Source organism: Benincasa hispida, chromosome 4 (assembly GCF_009727055.1).
Source record: "Benincasa hispida cultivar B227 chromosome 4, ASM972705v1, whole genome shotgun sequence".
Taxonomy (NCBI): domain Eukaryota; kingdom Viridiplantae; phylum Streptophyta; class Magnoliopsida; order Cucurbitales; family Cucurbitaceae; genus Benincasa; species Benincasa hispida.
Genome location: NC_052352.1, coordinates 5,284,414 through 5,302,142, shown reverse-complemented (window position 1 = coordinate 5,302,142; position 17,729 = coordinate 5,284,414). Strand labels below are relative to the sequence as shown.

General features: G+C 30.3%; 1 protein-coding gene across 1 annotated transcript; it reads right to left on the bottom strand.

Moving 5' to 3' along the window:
* Positions 1-556: 556 nt before the first annotated feature.
* LOC120075324 (glutamate receptor 2.9-like) lies at positions 557-16,257 on the bottom strand. Its single transcript, XM_039028617.1, has 6 exons — positions 15,771-16,257; positions 14,499-14,806; positions 11,135-12,046; positions 9,223-9,538; positions 7,704-8,101; positions 557-1,168 (listed from the first exon to the last, which is right to left on the bottom strand). The coding sequence occupies exons 1-6, from the start codon at positions 16,051-16,053 to the stop codon at positions 758-760; spliced, it is 2,628 nt and encodes an 875-aa protein (XP_038884545.1). The 5' UTR covers positions 16,054-16,257; the 3' UTR covers positions 557-757.
* Between the last annotated feature and the right edge of the window lie 1,472 nt (positions 16,258-17,729).

Below are 17,729 nucleotides of genomic sequence, written 5' to 3'. Positions count from 1 at the left end.
TAGTTATTGTAGTTTTTGCAAGGAAAGTTTTATTATTGTAAAAATTAATCAAAAAATAAATAAGTATATTAAAACGAAACTTGAAATACTTATCAAGCATACTTTTTAAAATACCATTAGCTTTTATGTATGTTGAAAAAAAAAATTGACTCATCAAATTTTGTCACGTCATCACAACAAAAGCTCTCTTATTTGGAGACAAATAAATAGTAACTAAAAAATGCCACGTGTCTCATCTAATTAAGTTTAACAATGATTAAGACTCAAAATTAATAAAATTGGCTAGAGAACCGATTGGGCCTGAAATTGTAGGTTGAATCGGATCGAGTAATTGAAGTTGCTTGAGTTCAAAATCCGATCCAAATCAGGCCCATAGAAAAATGTCGGGCCATATATAAAAGTTTGGCTCTAAGCTCAATCTTTGGGCTTAAGCCCATGTAACACTCAAGAAAACTCAATAAATAGAGGTATTACCCTTCATCACAAGACCATTTATTAGAGATTGTACTCATCATACTAAAATCATTACAAATTTAAAGTTCTTTTCAACAAATTAAACTTCTTCAAAAATCTTGTCGGACAATATTACTAAATAATATATATGGAGCGGTTTAAAAATTACTTTGTCCTTGTAAAATATAAAAGGTTTGACAAATTACACACATACTTTAGTTCAAAGAAAATATAAATTGGTCCCATAAATTCGGATCCGCCCTTTATTAAGATGTTGATGTGTAGCATAGAAGTCATACAATCATCAAACAGTGGAAGGACTCGGTAGCTTGGTGTCGGTGCTAAGAGAGGCCTCCTCCGCTACTTCCGCCGGCACCGATGATTCCACATTATCGATCCGACCGTCGTCTTTCGTTACGTTAATACGGTAAATGGCAGCAATAATTCTTGTCCATATGGTGGGCGAGTCAGAGTGACGAAAGAAATAAAGGGTGAGAGCGAAGATAACCGCAAAGGTAGTGATAAAGAATAAGTTCCTAAAGTAAGTCAGGTCAAGGCTTGAAGAAGACGCATCTGAGCCGTCGCTACTATCAGATTGGTGGCTGATTTTCTTCCCAAACCATCTCTCGTCTATTTGGTTCATTTCATCACTCTGAGTCACTTTCAACACCGCCTTTGATATATCATCCACCAAAGATGAACCTAGTGTGAACGCCTGCAATTAAACATTATTTTGCTTCATTTCATACTGCGTTTATATACCCTGAATAATTGATGAATTGAATAAATTAGATTATTTGTATTATTTAGTTAATAATAATTTTGTTGTTAATTTATATTAGGGTTGTTTCAAATATTGGAAAATAAGCTTACTTCTTTTCAAATCTACACCATCTAAAAGGGGTTATGCGAGAGAAACTTTTGATTTTCCACTTTATCTCTTTTAGATGATGGTTATAAGGTTATCTTGAGTAATTTGATATTTAATCATTGAAATTTGAGGCTGTTTAATTAAGCTATGTTGACTAAGCTGAGTTGGCGAATTTGTGAGGAATCTGAATAGCCTTATGTCGAGAGTCTTGAAGGGGAAATATTTTTGTTAGCTTCATGAGCTTCAATCTTACTAGATATTTTGATAATAACAAACATTTTTCTTAATGATTTTAGTGTTCTAAAGTATCCATAACCTATAGCTCGAGAGACAATTCCAACACATTTTGGATCACTCGAATTGGACATCAAATGAAGAAGTTGTTGAGCATTAAACTCAAATTATCAGCTTTTTAAACGGACTTTAGCAGGCATTTGGAAGGTCAAACGATGTCCAAATTAAATGTTTGACCTATGAATTTTGATGTCCAGATGTGTACTTTCTGATGGTTCAAGTATCAAGTCATTTGGTATTTTCTGTGGAAAGTTATGATAGTTTGAGTAACAAATGGTCAAAAATTACTGCAACTTTTGAAATTCTGTCTTAATTATTGTAATATCTTTCATTTGTTTTTATTAGTGATTTATTGAAGGAATTTAAGGAGACATTTTGTGAGACTATATATAGTGGTATTGTAATATTTGCCAAGACAAGGTTGAGAAAGAAATCAACAGAATGATTGAGTATTAATGTCCATACTTTATTGTTTCTCTCTTCAATAAAAAGCTCCACCACTCAAATAATTTTTTTTTTACGTGGTTGATGATGTGGCAGTGACATGTCAAATTTGAACCAATTCTAAGATAACATATGGTAGCTTATTGAGGAGAGATGAAAAGAAAAAGAAGAGGAGAAATGTGAGATCCCTCACAATCAAATGAGATTTCAAAATGTGGCATCCCAAATTTTTTAATTTTAAAAAATGAAAAATATGAAGAAAAAAAAGTGATTCCCTTCCAAAATCTCATTTTTCAGTATTTTATTTCTTAAATTCAATATCTACCATTTTTTCTCTCTATTTAATCTCAACCTTTCATTCCCTTTATCCTAGATCCAATGGTTGAAGCTAAATCCTTCAACTTTTATAATCAATCATTCTTCATCCTCCTAGCCACCTTGAGAAAAATAAGGAAAAAAAATTTAAGCACTCAAATTCCTCCATTGATTCATTCTTCAAGTGCCCAAAAGCTCATAAATCTCTCATTCTTTTCAATTTTTTACAAGTGTAATAGTTGAGAGAAAAATTGTTGAAACGTTGGTAGAGAAAAATTTGTAAGTCTTACCTACTTAAAGGTGACTTTTTTATTTTAATTTTTCATTAAGATTTTGTATTAAGATGTGGGTGCACATTGGGTTGTGAGAAAAAGAAATTGGTTAGGTCCTGAACTAGTGAAAAGGATCTAAATTTATTTTTAGTCTAGGTGAAAAAAAAAAAGAGAATTGTGTAGGTTTTGTTCTCACTTGAAAGAGAACGTTTCTTAATAAAACAATGCCAAGAAGGAGTATTGGAGAGTGGACACAGGTAAATTGCTAAATCACTATAAACCTCGGTGTCTTCTTTCTTTAAACTCATTTTACTTTTCTTAATTTATTTTTTAATTTTGTTTATCGCATGTTAAGATTGATTTGTTGTATATTAGTTGTTTGTTGGGTGAAATGGGTGGTTGGAAGGAGAATTTGATGAGAGGCAATATGAATTATTTGGACTCCGAGGTGGTTTTTAGCCTTCCATCTAGGTCCCTTTCTTCTCAAAATGAGATTACTGGAACATGAACCATAAAGGTGTATTTATTACGTTGTATGCCCTAAAACTCATAGTTTGTAAAATTAAATATATTCTATTTTGCAATAACGATGTTATTGAGGTTTTATTCAATAAAACTGTTATTGAATATGTAAATCACACTAAATTTAATAAACTAAGATCTATGGTTATTACATGAGTGCTTGGACTTGATATGGAGACATAAGAGTGGATCAAGTTCAAGTAGATAACCAAAATGGTCTATAGTATATGGATAAGGTTGGGTACCTTATTTTGGAAATACTATCGGATGCAACTCACTTTGTATTTAGTACAAATATGTGATCCTGAATCATTCATATAGAGATATGCGAGTGGGAACGTCCTATACAAATAGTTTGCATAAGTTCGGACCAAGAAATAAGTTACTCTTACTCTATAACGTTGTTTACTTTTTGAGACTAACTATTTCAAAGCGATGACCTAGGTAACTTGACCTTAATCCTGAGCTAACTATGAACTCTTGTTTATTTAGGATTATCCTTAGATTTGTATGAGTGAGGGTTGACTCAACAGCCAGCTTAATAAGCCTCCCATTTCAGGGGTAAGATTAGGTAGATAGTTGAGGATATAGGGTGCAAAATGGAATTCATTCCTACCCGTTTTTAGGGATAGTAGAGAGGTCGTTCCCTTAAGTACTGACTCCGAATTTTGAACAAGGGACCTCATCCTCTCATTAATCCAAAAGGACTCGGTTTAGTGATTGGATCACAAACCAATTATTCATTAGAGGATCAATGGGACTTAAGGAACAAGATGTAAGCTCGGGGGTAAAACAACTTTTTGATGCAACCATTATTACGAACATGTGAAGGGTTGACTTACTGATTATGGTTATATCGAGTGGACAGAAATACATCTACAGGAGTACAACTACTGGGCTTTAGGGTAGTTAATGAATGTTGGTTAATTAGCTTAAAGAGTATAGTTGGTTAATCACGGATCATTGGAGCCCATGATTTGTAGGTCCATTAGGTCCCCTTACTAGCTCACAAATAGATTAAACCTTAGAATAGTGTGATGAGTAAATTTGACGCGTTCAAATTCAATTAAGGGAATCAGTAATTATATACGATATAATTATACGTTTAGTTATCGAATTAAACGAAATTAGAGAATTAGATAATATTTAAATATTTAATAATGAATAGGGGTTCACGTTAGGAATTGGTTTTTAATTAATTTAATATTTGATATTAAATTAATATAATTAATTAAATTATTTAATTAAAGGATCAATTTTATTTGAAATTAATTATTGAATTAATTTTTTATAAAATTAATGAACTTTTATATAATATTATTGAATTAATATATAAAATTATAGTTTCATATTAACTTTGAAATTTAGATTTCAAAATTTAAAATTGAATTTTGAATTCAATTTAAAATTATAAAAATTTCACTAAGTGGATTATTCCCACTTTGAACACCAAATATTCCATTTAGCCTAAATGTTTGAGGTGTCATCATGTTATGCAAAGGTATTGCATGATGGATTTGAACAAAACCTCACTCCAATTTGCTGAGAGATTAAAGATGAAAAATGAAAATTTATGGAATTTTAGTTGAGGAAGTGTTCTCCAACCTTGGAACCTAGAACCAGTCTTTCTTCTTAAATATTCCCTTCAATTCCAACTCATTTTGGGTTTCATCACCCAAACTAAGGTCCTAGGGAAGATCAAGTGGTGGTCTACAAGCATTTGGAGTGAAGATTCAAGCTGGATTTGAAGATTGAAGAGTTTTTCAAAGGTATATCTTTAAAACCCTAGTTTTAGTTTATGAACTTGTATGTTTCTATACTAAAATTTATGGAATTAGAGTGCTTAAGATCCTAATTGCTTCCACTAATTGCATACTAACTCTAACAATGTTCTCGGTTAAAAGTGCTTATAACTTGGCGCTTAATCTGTATGCTTATGTTAGGGCATCCTGTAAACCCCTAAACTTATTTGACTAGCTAATTATATTTAAGTCCTCTTAATTATGTATTTAAACTCTTGTAAGTATGTATTTATGATGTTTGTATTAGTTGAAGTGTAGGGAAAGTTTGATGTGTATGTATGTAAGATGGAATGAGGAAAAATATTTTAAGTGTTAGAAAGCCATACCCTCGGGTACTTAGAGGACAGGAAAAATAGGCTAAGTGTGGAATGTTAAGCTCCCAGGTGAATTAGGGAAGAGTTAACACTTAAAAGAAAGTAGAGGCTTTTAACGATGGAGCTATGACACGTCATGTAGCCAGTTTTGTTGAATTATGCGACCAGAAATCCAAGAAGGGGACATTATGACTAAGTATAGCTATATGGTATGCAGCCATGGAAGAAGTAAGATGGCTCTTGGATGAGGAAGAATAGTCGAGGCTGGTATAGGGGAAGTATACGAACGACCAATCTCGTATGTAAATTGTGAAGGCTAAGTTGGCAAATGAGGCGGCTGTGGACCAATGCGTCAAATATGTTGTTCAGAGGATGCGATGATGAGTAAAAGTATGTGATGACTAGGAAAGGGCTTAAGTTGATGCAAGTCCATGAGATGAAGTTAAGCTGGAGTGCTCAACTTAAACAAGTGGGCTAGATGACGATCTTGGAAATGTTAATTGTGGATTAGCATGCAAGGTAGCATTTAATTAAATTAGATGATTCATGCAAGCCTAAGTATAAATAGGCCTCGTAAAGAAGGAAACTGTTTTGCCAAAATTTTACTACACCTAAGGGTAAGTGTTGTTGCCATTTAAAGCTCAAGAAGTGATGAAGAACCCTCGGGCAAGCTTAGGAGAGTTGAGGGTTTCCAATCGATCCAAAGGAAGTTGATGCTCAAATTCTAAGGTAATAGAGAGTTAAGGTGTTATGGGCAAATTCACTAACAAAAATTTAGTTAGTTAATGGTCGGAAGTAGAGTTATGGAATCTGGAAGATTGAAATCTGAAATGATATTATGGATGAATAAGCAGGTAGCTGCATCTAAGGAATAAGCAAACAGCTGACCAGCCGATGATATGCGATGATGCGCGTAAGCATTAACAGTGTACACGAGGTGTGAGATGCGTTAAGTGTATCGCATAGTGGACGTTCATTGCATAGGCTTGGAAGTGTGCACCAGGGCCTAACTGAGCAACGTGGTGAGGGATTGCCACCATTCACCCAAGTTGTAAGGTAAAATGGCTAAGCGTAGATGATGTGGTGAGATGAGTTAGGATGCGATGAACTTGGTCATGGTGCGATGAGATTACCAATATGCGATAAAGTTAAGTTTATGCATTAAGCTTAAAAGAGAGCTAATTATACTGATCAAGGGGCCTTTCTTATTTCAGGGCGATGCAAATAGGAGAAGGTTACATACCTTTGGGAAAGTAGCTTAAGACTATGAGTGACAAGTTTTTATAAATATTTTTTTAATGATCCGTTTTACGTATGGTTTTCAACGCATACCCAATTCAACATGTTGTTTAAAACCATAATTTCTACAACGCATGCTTTACTCATATGTCAGTCACATGATCCATGTTTTTAAATAAATGAGATTTCATATGTGAATTTAGCATGCGATTTTAGTAAGCTTATGTCTACGATTTATACTTATTGTTTACAAGGCACTATGCGATGACATGAAATTTATTAAATTTATGAAATGTGATTAACTCACATGAATATTCTGCTATTATATTTGTAGTATGTTTTAAATGTTTTGTGCCTTGTATAAGCCCTACTCCAGCTCCATGTATAGTAAGTTACCCAAATTTTAGTTACGCTAGGGATACTTGACATTGAAGGTATGGTAAGGTGATCAGGACCCAATCCAGCTCTATATGCACATATGACCCATATTGTCAACGTTGATAAGATCGAGTAAAAGGACTCTCTCTCAACTAACGTTATTAGGGATTGAGCAAAATGACTCCCCCATATGTTCAGACAGAGGAGCAGGAGTGCTTTACGAGAATAATAATGAGCTTCATTTCAGGGTTCTTGTTCCCAGTTTTATTTCCAAACTTTGGAAATGATCATGCAAATGTTTTATAGGAAACCAAATAGGACAAATTCTTTTCTTTCAACAATGCACAATTGTGGAAGTTGGCTAGTGAGACCCATCTTAAAAATACAAATAAAAAAGGAGCTTTCACCTTGAGTTTGAGGAAGGATGTTACCCTAAATAAATATTACTTTATGAATTAGCATATTATACTCCCTAATTTAGACTAATTTAGAACCTTCAATATCTAAAATGTTTTTTTTTTTTTTTTTTTGTGTGTGTGTGTATATTTACCTCTTTCATAATATGTTATAGACATTCAATTATCTGAATAATATACCCTAAATTTGTCCGATATTAAGATGAAAACAACATAGTATGCTATCATAGCCTAAATGGGTATTCTGCCCTAAAAAAACCACTTAAGAATGGTGAACACAGAATTCAGAAAATACCATGTTGAAGATTAGACAAAGAGAATGAAACTAATTTGTTCGCTAAAAGTAAAAATCGTAATTAGATATAAAAGAGAGAAGGACTTACAAATCCGAAACCGCCACTCTTGTATTGAGAATCCCCCATGGTATAGTTACCAGAATAAGTTGCAAGAAGGAGCTTCATGTAAGGGATCTCGTCAATGGCAACATCAACACCGCCTTTGCGGCCTCCTTTAGTGAAGAGCTCATGCAGTTCCTGTAATGTGGTATAGGGTACCAAGTTTTGTATGCCTAAAAACTTTAATGTGTCGTAAACAAAGGAGCCATTTTGATATCCAACACGACAATTTCTTTTCATAATCTGATTCATGTCGGTGACTGGTTGAAGTTGTTGCACTGTTAACCACGATGTTAAGCTTGCTGTGTAGCTCTGTGTTAGGACGAACACCACGAAGAACCATATCACCACCACGAACCTTGATAAATTGCTCGTTAGTTTCTCCCCTTGGTATCCATAAAAACAAATTAAATTAATTAAAAGGATTTTTAAAATGAAATAGTTGAAAAGAGAAAAGTTTGGTTGGCCGGCCATTTGACTTCTAGTTTTTACTTTTACAATTTTTTTGAGGTAGATTTTTTGTTTTTGTTTTTAAATACAAAACGTACTTCCAAGTTTTTTTTTTTTTTTTTTTTTTAATAATCTACTAATTCAAAATTTAAGTCAAAATTTAAAAAATACATATAGATTCTAAAGATATATACTTTTAAAATTTTGGGGCTACAAATTTAGTAAAAATAAGAATAGTTGTTAGGAAATATGAAAAAATAAAAAAAATCCAAGAACCTGTGTGAAATGACTTTTTAAGTAGAATTGTTTAACCTAAAAAAAATTCAAATCACTAGACAGTCGATTCAAGCGGCAAACTCAAAAAATTAGGTAGGTTAGCAAATTTAGCCTTAGTTTTTCAATGCTTAGCCTTTTGAATAGAAAATAGATAAAAAAAAAAAAAAAAAAACCAAAGAAACTCATGACGAAGGACATGTTTGATAGCAATTTAATTTTTTTTGTTTTTAATTTTTAAAAATTAAATCTATATACAGTATACTTCTACTAATAATTTTTAATATTTTGTTTTCTTCTAATATTTTTTTAAAAACCAAATTAAACATGAAAAACTAATAGAAATAGATTTCAAAAACTTCCTTTTGTTTGTAAAATTTTAATAATTTGAGTAGTTCTTTCAAAAATGTGAAAACTAGATGATAATTGAAATAAAATATGTATAACTTTCAAAATTAAAAGACAAAATACGAAAAATGTTGCATGCATCTTTATGCATCATCTTCTACGTACTAAGAAAAAAAGGAAAAAAAAAATTGTTACTTAATAAATATTGATTGGATAACTGAGTGAATTGCATAAAGATAGGTGTTGCTATCAAAACTAAATTGTTATCCAATTAAATTTTAAAATGAAAAATTTTTATAAATAGAAAACTACCAAAAATATTAGTAAAAAGTTTCAAAAGTGTAAATATTTTAAAATATTTTTTTATATATAAAAAGACCCATTTTTTTTTAAATGTTTATAAACTTAAAAAAAAAAAACAAGGCTTAATTATTACTTTGGGCGAAGACGATGATGCTGAAGGAGAAGCAGAGACTGGTGCCGATTTGCTGATAAAGAGGACCGCGACGAAATTCTTCAGTGTTCTGATGTTCGAGAATCCAAACGACGAAGCCCATGAAAACGAAGAAGCAGAAGCTAGTGATCCAGAGTTTCAAAGTCAAGGGCTTCAAGAACAACCATCCATGGTCCACCAAGTCATATCTTACAGGAACGATTACAGCAATTCCAGGATCGGTAAATGGCAAAGTAAAGTCTACAAACGAAGATCTGTTCGCTAATATTGTTATGTCTCCTACCGCAGCATCAAATTCCTAGCCACAAAAACATTCACCATATATTAATTTGTAAGTTTTGGATTAAGTTTCAAAATATCACATCTTTAAATTTTGAATTTGATTTTTATTTAGTACTTAGATTTCAAAATGTTAAAATGAACATATTAATTAATTTTAAAATAATTATAAAGTAAAATTTTAAATTTAATTTTAATATTGATAACAGTGGTGAAACTTAATTAATTATAGGAAAATTATTTTAAATAACAAAATTGTTGAAAATATTTATAAATAATAGCAAAATATCATGGTTTATCTAAACATAGACTACTATATGTGTCTATCATGATACAACTAGACATGGATACTAGTCTATTGATGTTTATCTCAGATAGATAGTAAATTTTTTATATATTTGTAAATATTTTGGTTCATTTTCCTATATTTGAAAATAGTCCTTAATTGTAATTATTTTAAATCTTTAACTTAATTAATAAACATTAATGCTAAAGATGAATATGAGTATTTAGTGAAAAATTGTGATTAAAAGTGTAAATCTTGAAACCTAAATACCAAATTCAAAAAAACTCAAATCTAAAGGATAAAATTGTAATTTTTTATAACCTATGGACTAAATTGAAACTAAACTCAAAACTTAAAACTAAGATGCCGTATGATAACTATTTGGTTGTTTGTTTTTTCTTTTAAATTTTTTAATATCTATGAGTATTTAGGCCAGCTTACACGTACATCAATTGTATTTTAAATTTAAGCTTATAGACACTACTCATACCTCCAAATTTCTTCCTATATATTATCTACTTTTTATAAATAGTTTAAAAAAACAAGTCAAAATTTGAAAACTAAGAAAAATAACTTTAAAAAACTTGTTTTTGATTTTGGAATTTAGCTAAGAATTCAACTATAATGATAAAAAAAGATACAAATTATTATAAAAAATTAGGAGGAAATAGACTTAATTTTCAAAAACTAAAAACAAAAAATGAAATACTTACCAAACGGGGCTTAAATAGGTTACATTTTGAAACTTATAAACCAAATAGAAACTAGTATTTTTCCAAAAAAAATTTTAAAAAAACCCTCAGAACTTTTTGCCATATTTATTTTTAAAATATGCATATTCTTTCAAAACTCATATTATTATCCTTACTTTCTATAAATGTTTTAAAACTATTGATGCAAAATCTTGGAGAATTGTCAAAAAATGTCTTTAAAAAAGGACGAAAATTAAGATATGAACTAAAGTAATTAGACTTGAAATGAAAATTTCCTAATGTTTTTTTTAATAGTAAAATCAGAAAAATTTTCCAATGTTACTCCCACATTAATCAAAGTTCAAATTTCCATCAACATTCTAATTGTGATAGATTAAGTAGAATATAAAGTAATATATTTTAAAACAAATTATATACATTAAGAAATTGGGGTGCAACCAGATCTGCAGATCTATTCCTGTGGCAGATTTTTTCTTTTTCTTTAAAGTTAGATTTTTGTTTTTAGCTACACCTAATCATTGTTTTTTTTTTTAAAAAAAAAAAAGAAAAAGGAAAAAAGAAAAAAGAAAAAGATAAGATAAGATAATTTAACCTAAAGAAAATTATATGTACTCACCCGTCTATACACTGCTACTATCAAGTCGTCGTATGAACCTTCGAAAGGAATATATAAATGAAGTGGAAAAGTATAAGGAAGCTTTCTAACGGCCGCCTTGAAGATATCTAAACAGTATCCAGTGATGTTGCCGTCGTTACTTACCAAGGAAGGCATAAAAGTACTTTTCAGTGGAACTCCTATCTTCAATACCTTCCTTGGATTAAATGGAATCCACCCCTTAGGAGGTTGAATGGAGTATCCTGGCCATATAATGGGTCTTAATGTAACGTTCCGATTAAATTCTCCAGTCAGCTTCATTTCAGGCGTCCAATACCCAACCGTACTAATATCTCCATCTCCAATTACATTTACTATTTTTAAATTTTGTTGGCCTTTACCCAAACTAAACTCCCCGCTCAGACCTTTGAAGCTTACCATAGACAGCGACTCCATGATTGTCGTTCCATTTTGAGCTATCCCAGAAACGAAGTTACTCTCGGCCGCAATGGCTAGCGCCCAAGTAGCATCGTAAGCCCACAGTCCAAAAACTTCTGGGTTTGGGTAATATCCGATGATGTCTGGATTGTCTTGTAAAAATTTATTTCTCCATCGAATGGTGAAGTTGTCAAGTCTCATTGTCTTTGGGACATAGGTTTTTACTCCCAAAACTCCCTGCATCGATCTTAGAGTTGAATAATGCATGGAATTTAAGGCACTTGCTGTGGCGTCGGTGAGAATCCAAGCATAACCTTTGCTCATCATCCTAATTTCATTAGCCATCTCGAATACTCGAGATGCAAGGCTGTGAACCATATGGGCAATGAAAATTGTTGCTTGTTCCTTCCCGCTCAATCTTTCAAGCTCTTTTTTAATTTGGTCGCCTGAAGCTGCTGGGTCGATTCCGTATACATGGGTGTATATTTCCTCTTCCTGTCACTCACCAACATTTTTTTTAGGGTAACATAAAAAACTTGGCTCAATAAAAATCTGGGCATGTGTCAGTTTTTCTTCTCAAAAAAATGTTTTTTTTTCTTTCTTTTAAGCTGCACCTAACTATTGTCTAAAGAAAAAATATTTAGGATGTTACCAAGTATTTTACTTCTTTTTAACGAAATATTTAGGACAATGATTAGGAGCACTATGCTCCCATTTTTAACATAGTACAAATTAAATTTAAAAAAAAAATTACTACGGGAGAGGTTGGACCCAAATTTTTCTCAAACATTCATCCAACTTTATGTTACTATTAAGACAGTGAATTAAATTATTTAATCACACTTTTGAAAAATGGTTAGAAATAGTACCATCAAGTTTTTACTTTTCAAAACTCAAATTTTTTGAAAATTAGTTAAACTATTTTTTTTGGTCCATTTCGGACGACCATCGAGATTTTGTTAAAAAATATATTTTTTTCCATCTTATCGATTATTTTGGACCTTCTGGATACATCTCCATATAAAAATTTTGCTAATGTTTTCAAATATTATGTAATATTCACAAATCTTATATATTTTCAAATTTACTCATAATTCAATTATCTTTAACAAATATCATATCAAATACTTACGTAATTTTTAAAATTTTTAGCCTAACTTCCAAAACTACATAAGATTCCAAACTTTGAAATGAATTTACCAATTATCCAAATGGACATCAAGGGATTGCATTTTGATTTTTAAATTTTAGAAAATATTAAATTTTGCAAAAAAGAAATATTAGGTAAGATATAAAAAATATATAAAATATCGATATTAATCTAGGTAAATTAAAAACAAGATTCTATATATTTGACCTTTCTCTTAGTGCATTCTCGGACAGATTAAGACCGAGATCTATACATTTCTCATGTCTTAATATATATATGCATTTAAAAATTTTGATCCTTCTCAAATTTTAAAAATCACGAGTCAATCACTTGAAAACCATATAGGTCAATAAAAAATTCATATAATTGTGGAAACAGAAATTCATATAATTATGGAAACAGAAATTAGGCTAAAAATTTGAAAATTTACGTAAATATTTTATTTAATATTTGGTAAAGATAATTGAATTTGTACACAATTTGAAAATATATTAGATTTGGAAAAATTCTTGGTGTGTATTTTGCGAGAGATGTACTGAGAAGCTTTAAAATAATCAATAAGTTATAAAAACAAATTATAAACTAAATCTTGGTGGCCGATCTTGTTGGAGATGAACAAAACTAGTTTAACGAGTTTTCAAAAAATATATTAATTTTGAAAAATGAAAACTTGAGAGTGCTATTTTTGACAAATTTTCTACAATTTATCACATGATAAATTATTCTTAGTTCTTTTTTTAAAATATTTTAATTCATCTTTTGTGTGTGATGATCATGAGATGGATAAATATGATGACTCATCTCTCTTATTCATTACATTTAAGTGTATTGGGCCTAAGGATTTGAAGTTGTGAGCTCTACCATTTATTCGATTCAAAGAGTTTCGTGGGCCGACAATTAAAAATTTTCAATTTTATACTTTATTTATTCCTTATATTATGGCCACAGGTTCACAACTTTATTCCTATCTCTAAACACCTCTACTAGACCTCCCTTATTTTTAAATGTAAATTCTCAACTGTTAGATTATTGTTATTATTTATTTATTTATTTATTTTTTTGCCGCCAACCATGTGGGTCCAATTACATGGTGTCACTGTTGTGCGATTGGACACAAAGTGGAAAGAAGGTTGCAGCCTACCAACAATTGCGTATTAGTCTATGAAAATTAAAGAGACAAAGTGGATAAAAACTTCAATTCACGTACAACTTCAATTAAAAAGTTAACCTTTTTTTATTGATGTAACTGTGGTCCTTTTTAACTTTTAAAGTTTGTCCAATATGTCTCTAATAAATTAAAAAATATAATGGATAATATGGTTTTTAACGACTCTTAAATAACTTTTAAAATTAAAAAAATCAATTAAACACAAAAATGAAAAAGTTAATATTTTGGTTAGACACAAAATTTTATTAATTTCTTTTAGACATTGAAAATGATTGAGGCCGATAAGACACTCTCACTACCTTTCCACTCAAGTCCTTTGAATGTAATAAAAATGTATGAAAATTCAGTAATATGGTAGACCTAATTTTTTAAACTTCAAAAAAATCCATTAGATATAATTTTGAAAGTTTATAACTAAATCTTATGTGTCATATTTTTTTTTTTTTATCTACTTATCTTTATACATCACACTCTCACCAAATATACATAAAAAAAAACTAAAATGAATTTTTCACGTGATAAATTATGCTTTGGAAATTTGATGGGATGTACAAAAATTAAGTTTATCAATATATATATATATATATATTGAAATAAAACTAATTAATTAGAGGAAGGGGACAATTGACCTGTAAAGCCTGGATGAGATCTAGGACAAGCCACTTTCCAAATTCATCATCTTGGTAAATGGTAACAACTTGGTTCCATTGAAAAGCTTTAATGATGTTGCATATGGCATAAATTTGGGAGAAATGGTTGTAGGCTCGGAACAAGTATGGAGATTCTAAATTAGAGAAAGTAGAGGCTGGTGGTGGGGGTGCAAAGGAGAGTAATGGAACCTCATATTTTTCACCCAGTTGGATAATGTAGGGAGCCTGGAACGAACTTTCTGGCCCCAAGATAGCTTCTACTTCATTCTTCTCTATTAGCTCCAAAGCTATTTTACCAAACACATAGATAATAAAAAAAATCATCAATATTTTCATATGTACGAGTCAAAGTAAGTATAATTCAACTGATATAGGAGTGTATGTAGTTTGAATTCCCTTATACTAAAAAAAATGTTAATTATTGTCGGAATTGCTATATAGATACATACGGATATACAATATTGCAATAATCAAACAATAGACAGAGTAAATGAAAATTCATTTGGATAAACCCATTCTAAAAGGTTCAAATGATCATAATTGACCTAATTTTTGAAAAATATATATTTTTTGAGCTTCTACTTATGTCATATTCACGTAAAATTCCCAAAATGAAATATTGTGCATGCATATTGGGATCTCGCTCTCGCTCTTGTGGATTTGAGTGTTTTTCCTTTCTTATTCTCTCTATTTTCTCTTCTTTTCACTCTTTAATTTTTGTATGCTCTCTCTTGGATTTAGGTTTTTCACCTCCTCACTCTTGCTTTTTGCTCAGCATGTGCATGCACAATAAGTCTTTTTGCTAATTTCCATCCGACGATGATGACATAAACAAAAGGTAAAATCCATTTGGTAATCATTTAGTTTTTTATTTTTGTTTTTAAAAATTAAGTTTATATACACTACTTTCACTTCCAAATTTCTTCATTTGTTATCTACTTTTTACCAATAATTTAAAAAGCAAGCTAAATTTTGAAAACTAAAAAAAGTAACTTTCAAAAACATGTTTCTGTTATTGAAATTTAGCTAAAAATTCAACAATTGTACTTAACAAAGATGCACATCATTATAAAAATAGGGAGGAAATAGGCTTAATTTTCAAAAACCAAAAACCAAAAACAAAATGGTTATCCAATAGAGCCTTAAATTTTAATAAATAAGAAAAATATCATTTTGAACTCAAATTTTGAGTGAATGATAGGATTGTATCTGTAAATGAAATGAAACTCAAAAACAAAAACGAGATTAAACCTTGAGAAGCGGCCAGCAGAAGATCATCCTTAGAGTCAGTGATATGAAGTTGGATTTTGGTGTTGTATTGAGAATTAGAAGAATAGAAATCAGAGAGGGAGATATTGATACAGCTCAAACCCATCTTTCCAGCCCAACTTTTTAAACCAAGAACCACACCCACATTCACAAAGCTCGTTTGTTTGTTGATCTCATCTGCACCATATACCATCCAGCTCCACATCCCAACCATCACAACAATACTTGCAAACAAATCCCTCCGGTAACTCCATTTTCCTTTCATTTTTACTTACAACCCTTTTATTCCAACTTAGAAAGTTCTTGTAGGGTTTCAACTAATCTCAACACTAACACGCAATAATTCTCAAATACAATTACAGTAGAACGAACTTCATAATTTCTCCGAAATAATCTGCAAGCTTTCACACCAAGGATCAGGAGCAATATACTAATATAATTAGTAATGCATTAAATTATTCAAAAAAACATCTTTATCATCCCCATAAATGACTTGATTGATATATGAGTATATTGCTCCTCATCCTTGGTGTGAAAGCTTGCAGATATTTCGGAGAAATTATGAAGTTCCTTCGCCCGACGACTTCTACGGTAGACTTTGAAAATTAATATTAATTAAATGTTAATTATTATTAAAGATTTAGACTTTGAAAAAAATGAAATAGTAACAAAAATGGCTTCCTGGATAACTATTTATTGTTTATTGTCAAAGTGAGTTTAGCTCGTATTGACATGCACTCCTATTTAAAAGATGTATTTTTTTTATCCACCTTTTTTCTTGTTTTATAGTTTAAATACAATTTAGTTTTTATAACATGAAAAATATATAACATTCATTTTAGAATAAAAAGGTGAAAATAATTTATCAAAAGTTTACATTATCTAATACAAATAAGTCTAGATGTGAAATTAACTCTAACAATACAATTATATCTATAATTTAAGGGAGCCTTTGGGGCATTGGGTTAATTAGGGCACTGAGTTGGTTATTATAGTTGGTGGGTTGTAATAGTCAATTGGTTATTATAATTAATGTTTGAAGTGCAAACTATTTTAGTATGAGATAGTTAATTTTAGGGATGTGAACTATTTTTGCTTGGATATGAAATATAAACACTATAATAATAATAAAAAAAAAAGACATGGAAAAAATAGTAAATATTATAACAAATAGTAAATATTATAATAAATAGTAAATACCTTAGTGAGGAGGGGTTTGAGATAATATTTACTATACTTAATTATCAATAGTGGTACACATCACTATTATATTTGGTGTCGCAAATACATAGAGTTAGCTATAATAACCTACTCCACTAGCTTTTAGTTGGTATCCCAAACAACCCCTAAATGTTTCCAAAATTTGATTTGCAATGCTATTTATCACTTAAACATTTGACTTAAATGATATCAACTCAGATCCAACTCTTTGTAAATTTCATTGTTTTTTAAGTGGTTGTAAAATACTAAAGTGAGTTTAAATGTATATTTGACGGATAGAAAAGTTTATATGGGAAAATTTGAATTGATTCTAAATGTAATAAAATAAAGGAAAATTATTTTAAATGGTAAAATTGTTGAAAATATTTACAAGATATAGCAAAATTTTAGAACTATCAATGATAGACTTCTATCACTTAAATTGTTTATTACTTAATTTTTGCCTTACCATTATGTAACTAATTGAATTAATTTTATTCAACCTCACTGTGTCTCAAGATTAGTTAGATTCTTCAAAGCCGTCATAACTGACACAGAATCAGACACGGTCGAATCACCATTTTCTAACTTCATCGTGAGTAAAATAATTTAACTTTTATTGTGTACATATATTGTTTATGTGTGATTAATCTTTATACATGAGTTGTTCTGAGTTAATTGAGAAGTTAGTGTTTGTTTTTTTTTTTTTTAATTGTATAGGCAGGTGTAATTAATTGTTTA

Coding starts and splice junctions, on each gene's coding strand:
- LOC120075324 (XM_039028617.1), bottom strand. CDS start 16,053: ATGAAAGGAAAATGGAGTTACCGGAGGGATTTGTTTGCAAGTATTGTT. Junction 9,539..11,134: donor TAGTAGCAGTGTATAGACGG/GTGAGTACATAT, acceptor TTTTGTGGCTAG/GAATTTGATGCTGCGGTAGG. Junction 8,102..9,222: donor CATCATCGTCTTCGCCCAAA/GTAATAATTAAG, acceptor ATGGATACCAAG/GGGAGAAACTAACGAGCAAT.